Source organism: Marmota marmota, unplaced genomic scaffold, assembly GCF_001458135.2.
Source record: "Marmota marmota marmota unplaced genomic scaffold, marMar, whole genome shotgun sequence".
NCBI classification, from domain to species: domain Eukaryota; kingdom Metazoa; phylum Chordata; class Mammalia; order Rodentia; family Sciuridae; genus Marmota; species Marmota marmota.
Window position 1 is genome coordinate 4,848,243 of NW_026000316.1, and position 16,278 is coordinate 4,864,520.

The 16,278-nt window shown below is 33.5% G+C and overlaps 1 protein-coding gene and 1 non-coding gene across 11 annotated transcripts in view; one reads left to right on the plus strand and one right to left on the minus strand.

The window, feature by feature from the left end:
* The window catches only part of Diaph2 (diaphanous related formin 2), an 831,690-nt gene that overhangs the window by 377,819 nt on the left and 437,593 nt on the right, over positions 1–16,278 (minus strand). For all 10 annotated transcript variants that reach the window (XM_048797310.1, XM_048797302.1, XM_048797304.1 and 7 more), the window contains one exon: positions 3,562–3,691. In XM_048797310.1, the coding sequence (XP_048653267.1) occupies positions 3,562–3,691 (130 nt within the window). The remainder of the gene's footprint in view (positions 1–3,561; positions 3,692–16,278) is intronic.
* LOC125614494 lies at positions 14,790–14,897 on the plus strand. Its single transcript, XR_007345073.1, has one exon. It is a non-coding gene; the product is annotated as a U6 spliceosomal RNA (small nuclear RNA).

The following is a 16,278-nucleotide window of genomic DNA, read 5'->3' on the forward strand; positions in this document are numbered from 1 at the left end:
AAAAAAAAAAAAAAAAAAAAAAAAAAAAACTTGAGAATGGGGATTGCTACATCCCAAACAGTGGGATAGAAAGCGGATTTTTGGCAACAGTCTTTTGAATACACTGTCAGGAAGAATGCACAAAAGCAGAAATAAACAAAGCACAATGGACATATTTCGCTCTTGAAATAGGGAGAAAGAACTTGGTGATGTTATAAAAGAAAAATAAAAAAGGATTTAACAAAAACGCAGGAAGAGGGAAAAAACAAATAAAACTGAATATATTCTTGTCTAAGATTGGAAGAAATTTATGACTGCCTTAAGATTATTCCCTTCTAATAAGACAATAAAAATAACCATCATATTCTTAGTAGTATAACAACTGCTTCTATAATACTAAACATAGAAGTATAGAGACAGTTGTGTACTATTTGTATGTGTAAACTCATATAATCTTATTGTTACTTTCATTCCCTTTTTACAAATGAGGAAACGAAAATTTGGAAGCTCAAGTTTATAGAAGTAGTAAGTAGCAGGGCTAGGATTAGAAATTTGTAATATATAACTAAAAAGACTGTGCTCTAGAGTCTACCTTTATCATTAGCAATAACAGGTCAAAGTACATGATATTTTTTCATATCTCTATAGCTCTTCAAAACACCCACACATAAATGCTATATTTATAAATGTAGTCCTAAATGAGTCATTAGGCAACTTAATCACTGGTAAAATACCAAGGGTACTTACACAAACTTACATGGCTATAGTATCACCAGTAGATATTATCTTATGGGACTACCATGTATGTAGTCTAGTCCATGGTTGACCAAAACATGTGGTTCATGACTGTATGGTTATATAATTATTACAATACCTATAGCATATAAATAGATACAAGCACACACTGCTGTATTTTGAATGTGTTCTCCAAAAAACATGTAGGTGGGGCCTAATGGGAGAAGTTGAGGTCCACCATCATGAATGCATTTATGTTGATTGTAAAGGGGCATGAGGCCATAAGTTCAAGCTCTTGTTCTCTCTCAGGATGTAATGAGTTCTACCACATTATGATACAGTAAGATGGCGCTCACTATATTACATGCAGCCCCTTGATCTTGAACTTCCCAGCCTACAGAACTACAAGAAACAATCCTACTCTTTATAAATTACCAGTTTGCAGAGTTCCGTCATGGCAACATGAAACAGACACACACACAGACACACACACACACACATAATTATTAGGGGTTTAGATGCTGACACAAGCTTTATTATCTATTTCACTTCAGTCATTGCAGATTTTTTGACTAAAAACATATATTTATAAAAGATATATTCATATAAGAATTAAAAATTATCATCACAAAACTGATGATGAAACTTTTATCTGAATATATTATTGATATACTTCCTTCTAAAATTGTTTTTTTTTTACTTTTATTTTTTGTGCTCGAGATTGAACCCAGAGGCACATAACCACTAAACCACATCCCCCATAGCTTTTTATCTTGATACAGGATCTCACTAAGCTGATTATGTGCTTGCTAAATTGCTGAGGCTGGCATTAAAGTCATGATCCTCCTGACTATGCCTCATGAGCCATTGGGATTAGAGGTGTGAACCACCACAACTGGCCCAAAATCTTTTCAAAACTGTTTCAATGTATTAAACAGAATTTAGGAAACATAATGTGATAAAGGACAATCAAAAAGCAATAGTGGCACCAAAATGATCTAAATTCAAAACTGGTCCTATTTGAGGCATTTTATAGTATTTAAATTACAATACAATATTAAAGCATTGTGATTATTCCACATTAGTTACATACTCAAAAGCCTTTAGTCACAGGCTTTTTTTTTTTTTTTTAATACCAAGGTTAAACCTAGGGGCGCTCAACCACTGAGCCACATCACCAGCTTTTTATTTTTTTTATAATTCGAGACATCTCCAGCCCTTTTAAAAATATGCATATGAGAGAGAGAGAGAGAGAGAGAGAGAGAGAGAGAGAGAGAGAGAGAGTGTGTGTGTGTGTGTGTGTGTGTGTCTTACTAAGTTGCCGAGGGCCTCGCAAAATTGGTGAGGGTGGCTTTGAACTTGGGATCCTCCTGCCTCAGCCCCCCAAGCAGCTGGGATTATAGGTTTATCAATCATACCCAACTACAAAGGCATATTTTTAAATACAAGTTTCAAGATACAGAAGTTCTTTAGAAAGCAATTGCCAGAAAGCTAGTATTATGATAGTAGAAAGTATAATTTTCAATCATATAGAGAGTTTTCTTAAAATAAAGAATACACATAGCACCATGGACTTGTACCTTGTATTCTACTGTCATCCTGCTCTGTGAAACAAAAACCAAAGTACACTGGGGATATGTTCATGGTCTATTTGATCGATAAAACCAAAACAGCAAAGATTACCACAACCCATACTAAACAAACAAAATTCTAGGTTTCATGGAATCACTTTTTTTTTCCTTCAAAGGACACAAACAGGTTTATATGGTCTGAAATAAATTTGGCAAACATACACTTTTGAGCTCTGAAAGTCCTCAGAGTTATAAAATGGATAATTCCATTCTATAATACAATGCAATACAATTTCAAATATAAGATTTGAATATAAGATTATATATTTCAAATATAAGATTTATTTAAAAGGCAAAATATATAATTTCATCCTCAGAAAATGTTTCCTTGATCTAACCTCCTATTACTTTTTAATCTCTTACAGGAGTAAATAATACAAACAGACAAGGCTAATTACTTCAAATTAAAATCTTAGAAGCATTATTACTTTCCCCATTGTGTTCTTCACTGGTGCCAAGAACTGCCCTTTCTTTCCTGCTAACTGATGCCTTGCTGCCTGCAACATCAGGCAGAGACTCATTAGGCTGTCAATGAAGTTTCTGAGATGCTTACTTTACTGCTCCAGCCTTATTGTCAACTATTTTTCTCACTTGATCTAAAACATTCTACTACTGTGCCTTGCTCAGCTTATTTTCTCTTTAAAAATACAAGCCCCTTTCCATGCCTTTAAAACTCTATCCCTCATATTTTAACTCCTGGCCTCTTCCATAAAAACTTCTCTAATCAAAACATTCAAAAGTACTCTCTTCCGCATTTCAACTACAAGATATTATTTTTCATGTACCCTTCTCACATTCATCCTTGTTCTACCGGTTATTCATGTGGATGTGTGTATATACATAATTATTTTTCCTCAACTTTAAGATTTTAAACACATTCAAAGAACAATGGTTCTATGATCATTTTCAAATCACTAAAAGATACCATACTACATATAACATAAAATGCCCTTAATTGCTTATCAAATTAAAGAATGAACATATTGTCTGACCATACATATGAATACTTTAATAACTTAGTACCGTTACAAAAAAAAAGACAAAAACAGGCCATTAAAATGTACAACACTATCAATACATACTAACGAAAACTATCTCTTGCATTTCTTATATCAGTGAACAAAAACATTTTTATGATTAATGTTTATAAATTCTTTAATATTATCATTTAATATGTAGACCAGGAATAGTTTCAAAGCAGTTCTAAATCAATTACCTTTGCTTGCACTTTCTACATGCTCCAATTCTTCAGGAAATTTCAGGATGTCTCGGTATTTTTCCTCACAAATTTCAGCAATAAAATGCAAAAGGGTTGTTTTTTGATCTGCTGATTTAGTATCTCTAATCTGGAAGGAAACAACAAGTAACATTTGAGTAATTTTTTAGTAATTTAAATGGACTTTTTAAAGTGGAACAAATGAATGAGTGAATTCAATTCATTATAACTCCCTTAATTTTTTTTAAAAACTCAGGGGCAGATTGTTAATGGGGTCTAGTGGCAAAGATGTGGAGTTTAAAACAAGCATCACATTATAAAAGCAAGAAATATGACCAACAAATGTGCCAAATTAAACCTTAATATATATTTTTTAAATGTCTGCATCATTATGGCAAATGAACTATTCTTTTCATGAGAGAAAAGCATTCATTTAAATATTTATAGTAATAGTCTAAGTTAATGTGTGTTTATGTTAGCAGCATTCTGTTCTTTGCTTATTACAAAAATATATTCTTGAAAGCTGGATTCATTTGTGAAATTGTATTTATTTCTATCCATCATTGATGTAAATTAATGTAAGAGTAAGTACATTTTACCCTCCTTTACTTGCATGGGCCATCAGACAATAATTCTCGAGGCTGCTCTGTTCAGAATTATAAAAGGAATCTGACCACACAATCGTGATAACATGAAATATTTTCTGTATCTGCTTACATATTACATTGATTTTTCAGAGACACCAGGTTAAACATGTCAAAGTTATAAAAATAAAAAAAAATCTTTAAAGTATAGATATATATGTATGCATATATATATATATATATATATATATATTTGAGATTCTAGTGCCTTCTTGAATATAACTTATAGTAGACTAAGCTACAAATGAAATCAAGGATTTACTTAGATACAAAGCATAAATACAGCATAAAGTATCAAATTTTTTTCATTCTATTGGATGTTTTAATTCTATAATCCTTAGATGATGGGTTAAAGATTACTCTGTTTAAGATAAATGAATATTCTTCACAAACAGGTTTATGAAAAGGCTGCAGAGGATATTTAGTTAATTATAGAGTAAATTAATCCTCATTGTTTTAGTGACTAAGAAAAAAAAATAGCGCTTAATAAATCAGGCCCATACTGAATCTATTTTGTACTACAGCTTTTAATCTCAAGGCTGCAAAAATACAAATGACCAGGGGATTCATAATATTGATAGTTCTAATGGTCTTAAATATTTCTTTTAGAATTTCTAGGATTGCCTTATCCCATGTAGGTAAAATGTTTGAAATTTGGCATTAGCACACAGATCCTCTAAGTACTTTTAAATGCTTAAAGATAGAACAACACACCTCAAGGACAAGGTTTAAGAAGAAAAAAACAATACAAACCTCAAGGGCAATTTGTATTTAAGTAAAGCCAGCTGCTATTGAGTACTCAATGGGGGGGCTCTCATTCCTGACAAAGGGTCTTTATCTGAGATTAGGGTGCTATCTGTGTATAAAGTACATCATTTTCAGAATATATTGGACATTTCAAATAATAAGAAAATTAACAGTTTCTTTTTTTCTTAAAAAAATAGCTAGCCTCATAAATCCTAAAATCCTAAAAACAACAGGAGCTTAGAGAAACTCAGGTACATCTTCCTAAAGGCAGGAAAGTGATCTATGTTTTATTTGGTTGAGAATCAAACAAAAATAACTAACAAAGAACAAAATACTAAACAATACTATAAACCCACCATGTTTTTTAATGACACTAAATATACACCACATTCTGGTTGGGATGGGGTTGTGGCTCAGTGTTAGAGTGCTTGCCTAGCATGCATGAGGCACTGGGTGCCATCCCCAGCACCACCTTAAAAAAAAAAAAAAACAGAAACTAAATAAACAAAATGAAGGTATTGTGTCCATTTACAACTAAAAATATTTTTTTTTTAAAAAGACACTGTGTTTTTTAAAAAACTGCACATAACTAATATTGGAAACAGGGAAACAGAAAAATGGCATTCTGCTCATGTGTCAATTTTATGGGTGATATTCTTCTATTTCTTTCTCATGGGTGTTATCATTTTACATTAAAAATTTAGCTTCTGGCATATATTTATAAAGAGTTTAATTTTCAGAAAATTTTTTAAAATATTCAATATCAGTGTCATTAACAACTTAATTTCTTATGAAATTAAGTAGAGTTAATGGTCACATTTTAAAAAGATAAATGAAGCATAACATTTTCAGTTAAGTAAATATCTTAGTATCTGATGAACTCAGAAAGGCTCATTCACAGAGAATACATGTGCTTTTTGGAATCACAATATTCCTTTCAAAGCACGGGCAAATGTGGCCAACCACCTGTCTGGTCAAGCTGAGAAGTATCTTCATTTATCTGGAAGAGAAACTGCTTAATTTGAATTGCAATTTTTACTTTTTTTTTGAGAGAGAGTGAGAGAGAGAATTTTTTAATATTTATTTTTTTTAGTTTTCGGTAGACACAATATCTTTATTTTTTTTTAAATTTTTATGTGGTGCTGAGGATCGAACCCAGCGCCCCGCACATTCCAGGTGAGCGTGCTATTGCTTGAGCCACATCCCCAGCCCAATATTTAATTTTTTAAAAAAAATTCACACAGTCCATTTTAATGTTTCAAACTGGCAGGAAATCATGACAAATAAGCTATTAAAATTAAATCTTTATGTGTATGACCCTTAAACCAAGTATTTTAAAATAAATACATAATACTAAAATATAACAGAACAGAATTTTTCCTTAGTGAAGTACATTTACTTTTTATTATCATGTCTTCTATCTCTCTTACCCAGTCTATATCATTCATATACTAGCTATTGTCTCTCTCCAAGGCCCTATTGTGTTGTTCAATGTCAGCACAGAAGGCAACTAAAAAGATTCACTTTCATCAGTTCTACTAGTTAATGACATTTACCCAATAATTTGCTCTTGCAAGTGTACTAGCTGGATATAAATATCTCTTGGGGCACAGCAAAAGTAATTCAATCTGAGTAGGTACAAAATCACTTCCAAAGTGTTTGGGATGGTTTATTAGGAAATAAAATTGATTACCATTTGATACCTGATTAACTTGAAGTCATGTTAAAATTTTACATTAACATCAAATATCCAAACAGTGCTTGCCAAGGTTGCCTAAGTCTTATTGAAGACTATACAGTAAGCATTTCAAGGTTTTCTCTAGCCAGAAGCAAAATCTCTTTCTTCCTTTCACTGTTAGGCAGCCCACAAGACAGACACTTGACTAAGGGAGCAGAAAGATGAACATAATAGCCACTCCTGCTGCTTTCAGTCTGATTACAACTCTCCATCTTGTATACATTTTACAACAAGAAGCACACATACAGCAGTTTCAGAAATTAAGCATTTTTGAAAAAGCAAAAAACATTTATATTATTTTAATAAATGACTCACCCACAAATTAAAACAGTGAGAAGAGTGAGTCACTGTTTTAACTGACAAAGTGCCACCAGCTAATAAACCAAGTAGTGGTTTTCATTGTAATCATCTGACCAATAAATGTTACCCATAAAGATTAATAACTGAATTTAAATTAATTATATCTACCTGATCTTTAATAACTTTCTGCAATGGTACATGAATACAAAATACCTTTAATACAACAATACCTATTTCTAAAACTAATTCTGATTATTTCTCTTTTTTAAAGGAATATGAATGCTGTGTAAGAAATAATAACTTTTCCGCACGTAAATATATTACTACAACTTTTGTTGGGCACATAGTAAAATATCTGAATAAATAATAGACCCTTAAGAAATTTCTTTATTCTAAATACCCTATTCAAGTTTGAAAATCATCAGTCTTCCCATAATTCTAAAATCGGCTGTTTGAGTACACAGAAACCAGCATGCAGCCAGACAGTCCAACACAACATTTTAATGATCTACGCCAGTCACCCTCCATCTTTCTGTGAAGGACCCCTCCTGTAGGTAATTTTCCCTTCAGCTAAGATTTAAGTCTATTTCTTCTTGCTTTGTCCTCAGTGTGAACTGAAAATAACTGGTAACTATCCTCTTTATAACAACCTCTCAGAGTCAAGTATGCTTCTCTTTGGTCCTGATCTCTAAACTGAACCAAATAAATGCAGGTATTTCAACTTCTCCACATAGACACTATTCTTCAAATGTTTAATTTTTTTCACAGTGATTAGGACTCATTCAAAATTTCCATTGCAAAGGCTGCTGTCATCTACTGGGAAATAAGGCAAACTTCTTGGTTTTCCATATAAGACCCACTGTGAGAAGGTCTTCCTCTGTTTTTCTAACCTGCTTCCTGCTGCTTTCAGTCTGATTACAACTCCCTAAACACATACCACAGTTTCATACTACTGTGCTCTTGCACAGTTGCTTTGTCTAAATGTCCTCCCATCTCTCTCTCTTTTTTTTTTCTGTCAAGTAAATAACTTTACAGTTGAATACTACTCAAGTATCACCTCATTTCTGTAGACTTCGCTATCTTAGGAGTGACTTAGGACTTTTTAGATCATCTTCTCCTCTGTAAACATTTCAACATGGTAGTTTCTTGTACTCAATATGAGCTCTATCAAGGGGAGACACTCTGTTTATACACCCACACACACACACACATACACACACACACACAGTACCTAGGAGAATTCTAGAACCTACTAGGCAGTCAATAAATGTGTATGAAAGAAGTTTTTCTCCACATAAAATCCCTCGTGTGTAGTATAAAGTAATACTTCTAAATTTTACTCTTGTTTTTATGCCCACACACACGTTGACTACAGAGGGAAGCTTCTCCAGGACACCGTATGTGCAAAGAGTTAGGTGGAAGTGAATTCTAGAATAAGTTATAATTTTTCCCACTGTGAGTTGGAGACTGTACTTAATACTAGAGATAAGAGGTAAATAATAAGGTATGGTACCTTTAAAGCTTCCAGTTCAGAATTTAGTGGAAATTATAAAATTATATAGAAAAGACATGGTATAAAAGTAATATAGTGGCAAATTTCAAAGACTAGTAAAATTAAATATGATAACTAGGGGGTTAGGGTTGTGGCTCAGTGGTAGAGCACTTGTTTAGCATGTGTGAGGCACTGGGTTCGATCCTCAGAACCACATAAAAATAAATAAATAAAAAATATTACAAAAGAATGATAACTAGAATAGGCGTACAAAAAGGCAAAGGCAAACTTGAGAGTCATTGGGGGCAGCAGGATTTATTCAATGAATGATGGCACGAGAAAAAGGGAAAAAAGATTCCAAAAGCTTTAAAGTCATTATGATTAAAAGAATGATGTATTATGCCCAGAAAAGGAAAATGATGATTCTAGAGTGAGCTGGCTTTTAGAAAGGAGATGTCAGTAATATTTTTAAATATATTTTTAGTTGGTGATAGACCTTTATTGTATTCACTTATTTATATATAGTGCTGAGAATTAAACCCAGTACCTCACACATGCCAAGCGAGCACTCTACCACTAAGCCATGACGCCAGCCCCTGTCAGTAATATTTTAAACAGAGGTATCAGCTATGTAGACATACTGTCTTGAGAAGATGGTCATGAACTCTCTTTCTGCTTCATTGTATCCAACATGATTTAACCATGCTATGGATCTTAAACATATATATGGCCATATCACTCCCTTCTTTAAAAAAAAAGTCAATGGGTCTCAAAAATTTACATAATACTAAATTTTGTGTTCACAATAATTATTGAGCACAGAATTTGCATTCAGCTGAAACCAAGTTTAAAGTTTGACTCACCATTTCCTAGTTCTATGATGCTGGGCTCATAAAAAATTGAATTATAAAATAGGCATTAAATAAGTACCAATGCTCACAGACCCATTAATAGAAAGCAATAAGGATTCTACAGGTAGTGGCACGCAACTATAATCCTATGAGCTTGGGAGGCTCAGACAAGAGGATCTCAAGTTCATTGCTACCCTCAGCAAATTAGTGAATCCCTAATTAACTTAGGGAGAACCTGCTTCAAAATAAAAATAAATACAAAAGACTGGGGATATGGCTCACTGGTTAAGTGATCCTGGGTTCAATTCCTGTTATACCCCCCAAAATCTGAATAAGGTAATACATTATCATAACCACAAGCATTATCCAAATTGGAAGTTATAAGAGCCTACCTTAGCTTCCCATCTTCACATAGAGTAAATCACCATCACTTAAGTCTCTGTGTGGTGTGGTCCCCCTATTACAACTATGATTTCATGTTTGGTTTTATGCCTTTCCCACTCTCAGCTCTATTTTAGCTAGGCCAGACACAACTAAAAGGTTTTGTTGTTGTTGTTGTTGTTGTTTTGTTTTGGTCTGTCCTGTTCACTTTATCTATTCAGCATCTAGAATAATGGCACTCAATATGTATTTGTAGATTGCAAAAATGGGTGAAGATTTCTACCCATTTACTTGTGTTCCTTATCAACTCAGAAGACCCTCCTCTCTTCATCAGGAGGTATCATCTTACCCACCTTAAATGGGGGAGGGGGACCAGCATTCATTACCCATCTACCAGGTGCCTATGTGTCAAGCACTTTGATAAGTGATTTACGTCACTTTTCTTTTACATTCTTGATGCAATTCAGCAAGTTAGTTATTAATATGGTCATTTTAAAGGTAAGTCATAGCACATAATCAGTTTAACCTAATTCACACCACGAATAAGGGTTAGTGTAATTACCTGGTGTGGTTGCTGGGTATTTGATTCATACCTACAGGACTGCATTAAGATTCATGGGTTATGAAGAGGGGAAGGATCATTCAAAGGTAACAGAGTTACTAGTAAGGAGCCTTTCTAAACTTCCCTGAATAGAATGAGTAATTCTGCTTTTGTTGTCTCAAAGTGGTTTATATATTCTACTTATAGCATTTATCCAAAATATATAATTCTATTTAGAAAATCAGTCTAATCCAACAGATTGTGACCTCCTGAAAAATTAGGACTGTTATCAATTTTTTCACTAATGTTGAATGAATAAATACTACAGATAAGTCAAAGATGATTAGAGCTAATTTGATGACTAGAGAAATCTTTAGTGTCCTTCAAGCAATGTTGCAGTACAGTGCAAAGGATACAAAATTAAAAGGAATGGGTGGCCAGAGAGAGGAAGTAACATGTAAGGATAATTTATTCAAAATATTGACTGTGGATAATAACTGGATAATAGAGGGGGCAGCAGAGCCAGCAGCTGGAAAATGGTGAGGCTAGTGACAAAAAGTTATTATAATTATCATCTTAAATAAGTTCAGCATAATTAGGCCTGAGGGGAATAAGCACTGGAAGAAATAAGAATGAACAATTGAGAATTCATGGACACTGACTACTTTATTGGTTCTCAAACTGTGATCTTTGAACCAAGAGTCTCAGCCTTACCTGGGAACTTATTAGAAATATAAATTTTGGAATCTGGGCTCAAATTAAGTGAATCAGAAACTTTGAGGTTTTGGTCTCACATTTTGTATTTTAATGTGTTAGGGGGATAAATCTGAGAGCCACTAAGGCAAACTTGAAGGAAATTTCCAGATGAGAAGGTGCTTGGGAATTATCTTCATATTTCCTAGGCACTCTTACAATTACTTTTAAACATAACAAGTTTAATTGTCAACATGTTTTCAAAGCTTGAAGTCAATTTACAACTAGAGAATTATGTAGCAATTTGTGGATTATGAGGGATAGAATTGCTCTGAATATTCTTGATTCATTAATAAAAGAAATGAGACTGATTTATACCATAATTTAGCATCTACTAGTGCAAGAAGAGATGAGCCAAATGGCATGCGCCATGTTGTGAAGATTTCAGATACATGTTCATAAGTCTTCCAAACTCACTCTCATCCTTCACCTGAAAGTGTATTAAAACACACTTAAATAACTCTATAGTGAATTTTGTCTACTATGATCAGCAGAGTGATGGACTAGATAAAATGGCATATCATCCATGCTTTCCAAGCTAACACCGGCTGCAAATTTGCTTCTTATTGGCACATTTAAATTATTGTTCAGATATTTACCCAGGAATTTTGAATCAGAATACAAAATTTTATGTTGCAGATAACAGAGTTCAGTGCTTAACATCAAAGTTCATGAACTGTTAATGAATTTCCCATGTCTGAGTTTCACTGCCATTGCATTGACTTTTAGAAGCCTAATATATTTACCCTTACACTAAACAGTTCACTTATATGAAATCAGACCACAGTGTGTGTATATAAAGAATAAGGAAAGGAAAGGAGGAAACACTATCCCTGTCCTTCAACTGGCATATGCTGGTACTGCATTACCAGTCTCAGCATTCCCATTCAGGGTTGAAAGTCAAGTGTGAGGATGTTGCTCAGTTAGTGCATTACATATTATATTGTGTCAAAGCAGTAGGCCTAATACCACTGCCCAAAAGCAATCTTACACCTCAAATGTAAAGTGGTGCAGAGAAGGATAAGAAGGATTATAGGAATAAATATTCATCCAGCCTCATGAAATGGGTGCTCTTCTGGAAAGAGGCAGAAATGCATGGGGGCAGCACCATGCTCTTGCACAAATTGCTGTTGAATGCATATCTGAGACAAAAACTGATTCACACATAAAGAATGAAAGAAATGAAATGTTATCACTTAAGGAAACGTTTCTGGGCACACTTAAACAGATCTATTATCAAAGTGTATTAAAACATTAGTGTGAGATAACTTCCCACATCTACAAGACTGTATCAGAAGGAAGCCCTTTCAGAGCTCCTCCTATTACATGATATTTACAGAAATGGTCTCATGGATCTCAGCAAACCTAACAGGTCCCATACTCAGAAAAACCCAAAATTTCCTCATCCCTCTGTATCAAGGAAATAGCCCTAACATATAGCAACACATCATAGTACACATTTATATTGAACAGTCCTTGAAAAAGAGATACTGAAATACAGTAAAAAATCTGGTTGAGCCATGGAAACAAAACCATCAACCAATACAATCAGATAATTCAACTTTATAAGCTTTAGTAAAAATTTTCCTAATCATGGCTTCTTTTCCCTCTGTTTGTATATTCTTGGAACAGTTAATATTTAAGCAATCATGAATGCTCCAGTGCATATATCAAAACAACTAGTACTGCTTGCCAGTCTTCATACAGCACATGAATTCTAATGTTAGTCTCCTTTATTTAAACAAAATTAAGTTCTGTGCTCTCTGCCAAGGGTTGTTTACAAATTATTGCTTTCTTCAACACCACCACACATTGCAATAACATTGAGAAAGATAAAGTATTTCTAAGAATTGCAATTACCATAAAGACATTAGCTTTGTAGCTACGACCAGACAGGTTTAATACACATTTTCCTGGTTTTATTTCTAAATCTGTAACCAAAAATGCCTTTTTGGGGGGTCCTACATGACCAGGACTGACATTAATTCAGCCAAATGTAATTTATGGTGGAAAGATGTCTTAATTCTTTATGTAGGCCCGATTGTCCCTTTTTTACACTCTTGATTTTGGTCTTATAATGGTATTGCCAACAAAAAGGGAACAGATGATATCAACTGTATAAAAAGTCAAGCAATTTAAGAGTTTTACACTTGTTAGCTTAATTTATTGTAGCAATCTGTGAAAGGAGAGCTTAAACTTGAAACCATGACAACATTAAACGGAATAAGGATTCATCTCAATTGCCACCTTTAGGCCCAGCAGGGCACTCATGATGTTAGCTTCTCAGAGAAGACAATTACTGCTTTCCTACACTTCCTGCTCCACCTCTCAGTATTTTCCTTTCTAGTTCCACTTATTCAAGGAGAAAATGCTGCAAGTGCATTAGCCTAATGTAGCTGTGACCAGTGGCAAATCAACAACTATTTGTACTCATTTTTGTAAAGCCCAGAATAAATTAATGAAATATGTCTATACTTAACAAAGAAAAGTTGTTCTGCTACTTTCAAGTGTTTTCAATTAATCAACCTGTCTATATTAGGTTTACTAAATAGAAACTCTTCTGAGAACAGATTTAATAAAAATCAAATTATTTTAAATTGGTATAGAAATAGTTTATGAACAAGAATATCTCTTGGGTATTAAATGGTTTCTTCTCAGATATAAACACTTAGCTAAAACATTTAACTTTTATTACAATGAGTATTTTACTTAAAACTGTTAGTCAGTCATGGTGGTGCATGCCTGTAATCCCAAATACTTGGGAGGCTGAGGCAGGAGGATCTCGAGTACAAGGCCACCCTGGGCAACAGAGTGAGACCCCACACACACAATATAATAAAATAAAGGAAATAACAAAATTGTTTATATTAGCCTTTGGAGTGGGTCAAATAATAATTTTCCTATTGCTGTTTTCTCCATACATAGTTCCAAAGATTAGAACAAACTGGTTTAAGACATGTATTATTTGGAAAGCATAACTAGAATTCAGCATTTTAAAGTTAGGGATGTTTTTTAACTATGTTGATGCTAGTGGCTATATTCATTCATTAATTTCCACTGCTACATACTATTTTGCCATATAACTAATTTTAGTTATATTTTCCTGTTGAAAATTTTCCTTAAGGACTTTTCATTTACTTTTTTTTTTAGCAAGGGGCACAGGGAAATCATTATTTCAGATATTATTACAGATAATCCTGTTGTAAACATCCTTTCTCATTGAAGTAAAATACACATGAAATATATCATTTAACCATTTTAAGTGTATAGTTCAATGGCATTAAGTACATTGACACTGTTGTACACCCATCACCACTTTCCATCTTCAGAGGTTCTTATCATCCCTAACTGAAATTGTTCCTATTAAACACAAACATTTCATCCTACTCTCTCCTTAATGCTTGGTAACCACTACTCTACTTTCTTGTAACTATGAATTTGACTATTCTAGGTAACTCTCAAATAAGCAGAATCATACAATATCTGTCATTCTGTGTGTGGTTTATTTCACTCTGTAAATGTCTTCAAGGATCACATATGCATGTACCAGAAATTCATTCTTTTATTTATTATTTTGGTGGTGCTGTGGATGAAATTCAGGGCCTCCCACATGATACGCAGGTGCTCTACAACTGAATTACATCTCTCCAGCCCCTATAATTTCATTATTCTTTAAGGCAGAATACTATCCAATTATACCTATACACTAAGCTTTGTATGTCCATTCATCTATCCATGGACGTTTGGATCTTTCCAACTTTTTCTTATTAAAAATAATGCTGTGCTTGCTTCGGCAGCATATATACTAAAAATGGGAACGATACAGAGAAGAATAGCATGGCCCCTGCACAAGAATGACATGCAAATTCGTGAAGCGTTTCATATTAAAAAAAATAAATAATGCTGGGCTTGGGTTGTGGCTCAGTGGTAGCGCACTTGCCATGCACATGTGATGCACTGGGTTCGATCCTTGGCACTAAATAAAAATAGATAAAGATATTCGGTACATCTACAACTAAAAAAAATTAAAAGAATAATACTATTCTGAATATTAGTGTGCAATCACTGGAATCCCTACTTTCATGACTTTTATGTATATACCCAGAAGTAAAATTGCTGAATTATACAATAATTTTTAACTTAATTTTGTGATAACCACCATACAGTTTCCCATCTTACACTCTTACTAGTAATATATAAGGATCTCAATTTCCACAAATCCTTCCCAACACTTGTTTTGTGGTTTAGTTTTGACAGCAATTATTTTAATAGGTACAAAGTAGTATTTCATTGTGCTTTTGTGCTTTTGCTAATAATTAGTGATGGTGAACAACTTTTCACATGCTTATATCTTCTTGGAGAAATATCGATTTAAAAAGTCCTTTGCCTATTTTTTTTTAACTGTGTTCCTTGTTTTTGTGTTACCAAGTCATAGGAGTTCTTCACATATTCTGGATATTAACTTGTTATTGGATACCTAATTCACAAATTTATTCTCCATTTCTGTATGTAGTCTTTTTACTTTGTTGATATGACCTTTGATGGTGTGATCATTCTTGAATATCTGTCAAGAGTCCTGATTTAGCAGATCTGGGTATTGTTCCTTCAACATTTCTAGACTGTACCAAATTGTCTTCTACAATGCATGCACCCAGTTACTATTTTATCAGCAATTCCCTTTATTCCTCATCTTTACTTTGACTTTACTTAATTTAATCGTATAAATAAAAATGATTTGAACAATTTGGAAAACAATATCTTTTCAAATGAAACCTATACTTTCCATATGGCTCTACTTTCCTACACCTAGCTAATTGTGCAATAAAAGTGGAAACCCATATGCAGCAAAATGAAATTAAGCCCCTATCCCTCACCATGCAAAAAACTTAACTCAAAGTGGATTAAGGACCTAGGAATTAAACCAGAGACCCTGCACCTAATCGAAGAAAAAGTAGGCCCAATTATTCATCATGTTGGATTAGGCCCTCACTTCCTTAATAAGACTCATATGGCACAAGAAATAAAATCAAGAATTGATAAATTGGATGGATTCAAACTGAAAATCTTCTTCTCAGCAAAATCATCATCATCATCATCATCATCATCATCATCATCATCAGTGAGGTGAATAGAGAGCCTACAGAATTGGAGCAAAGTCTTACCACTTGCACATCAGATAGAGCACCTTTAGGATACATAAAAACTCAAAAAACTTAAAACAAAAATAACCCAAACAGTAAATGGGCCAAGGAACTGAACAGACACTTCTC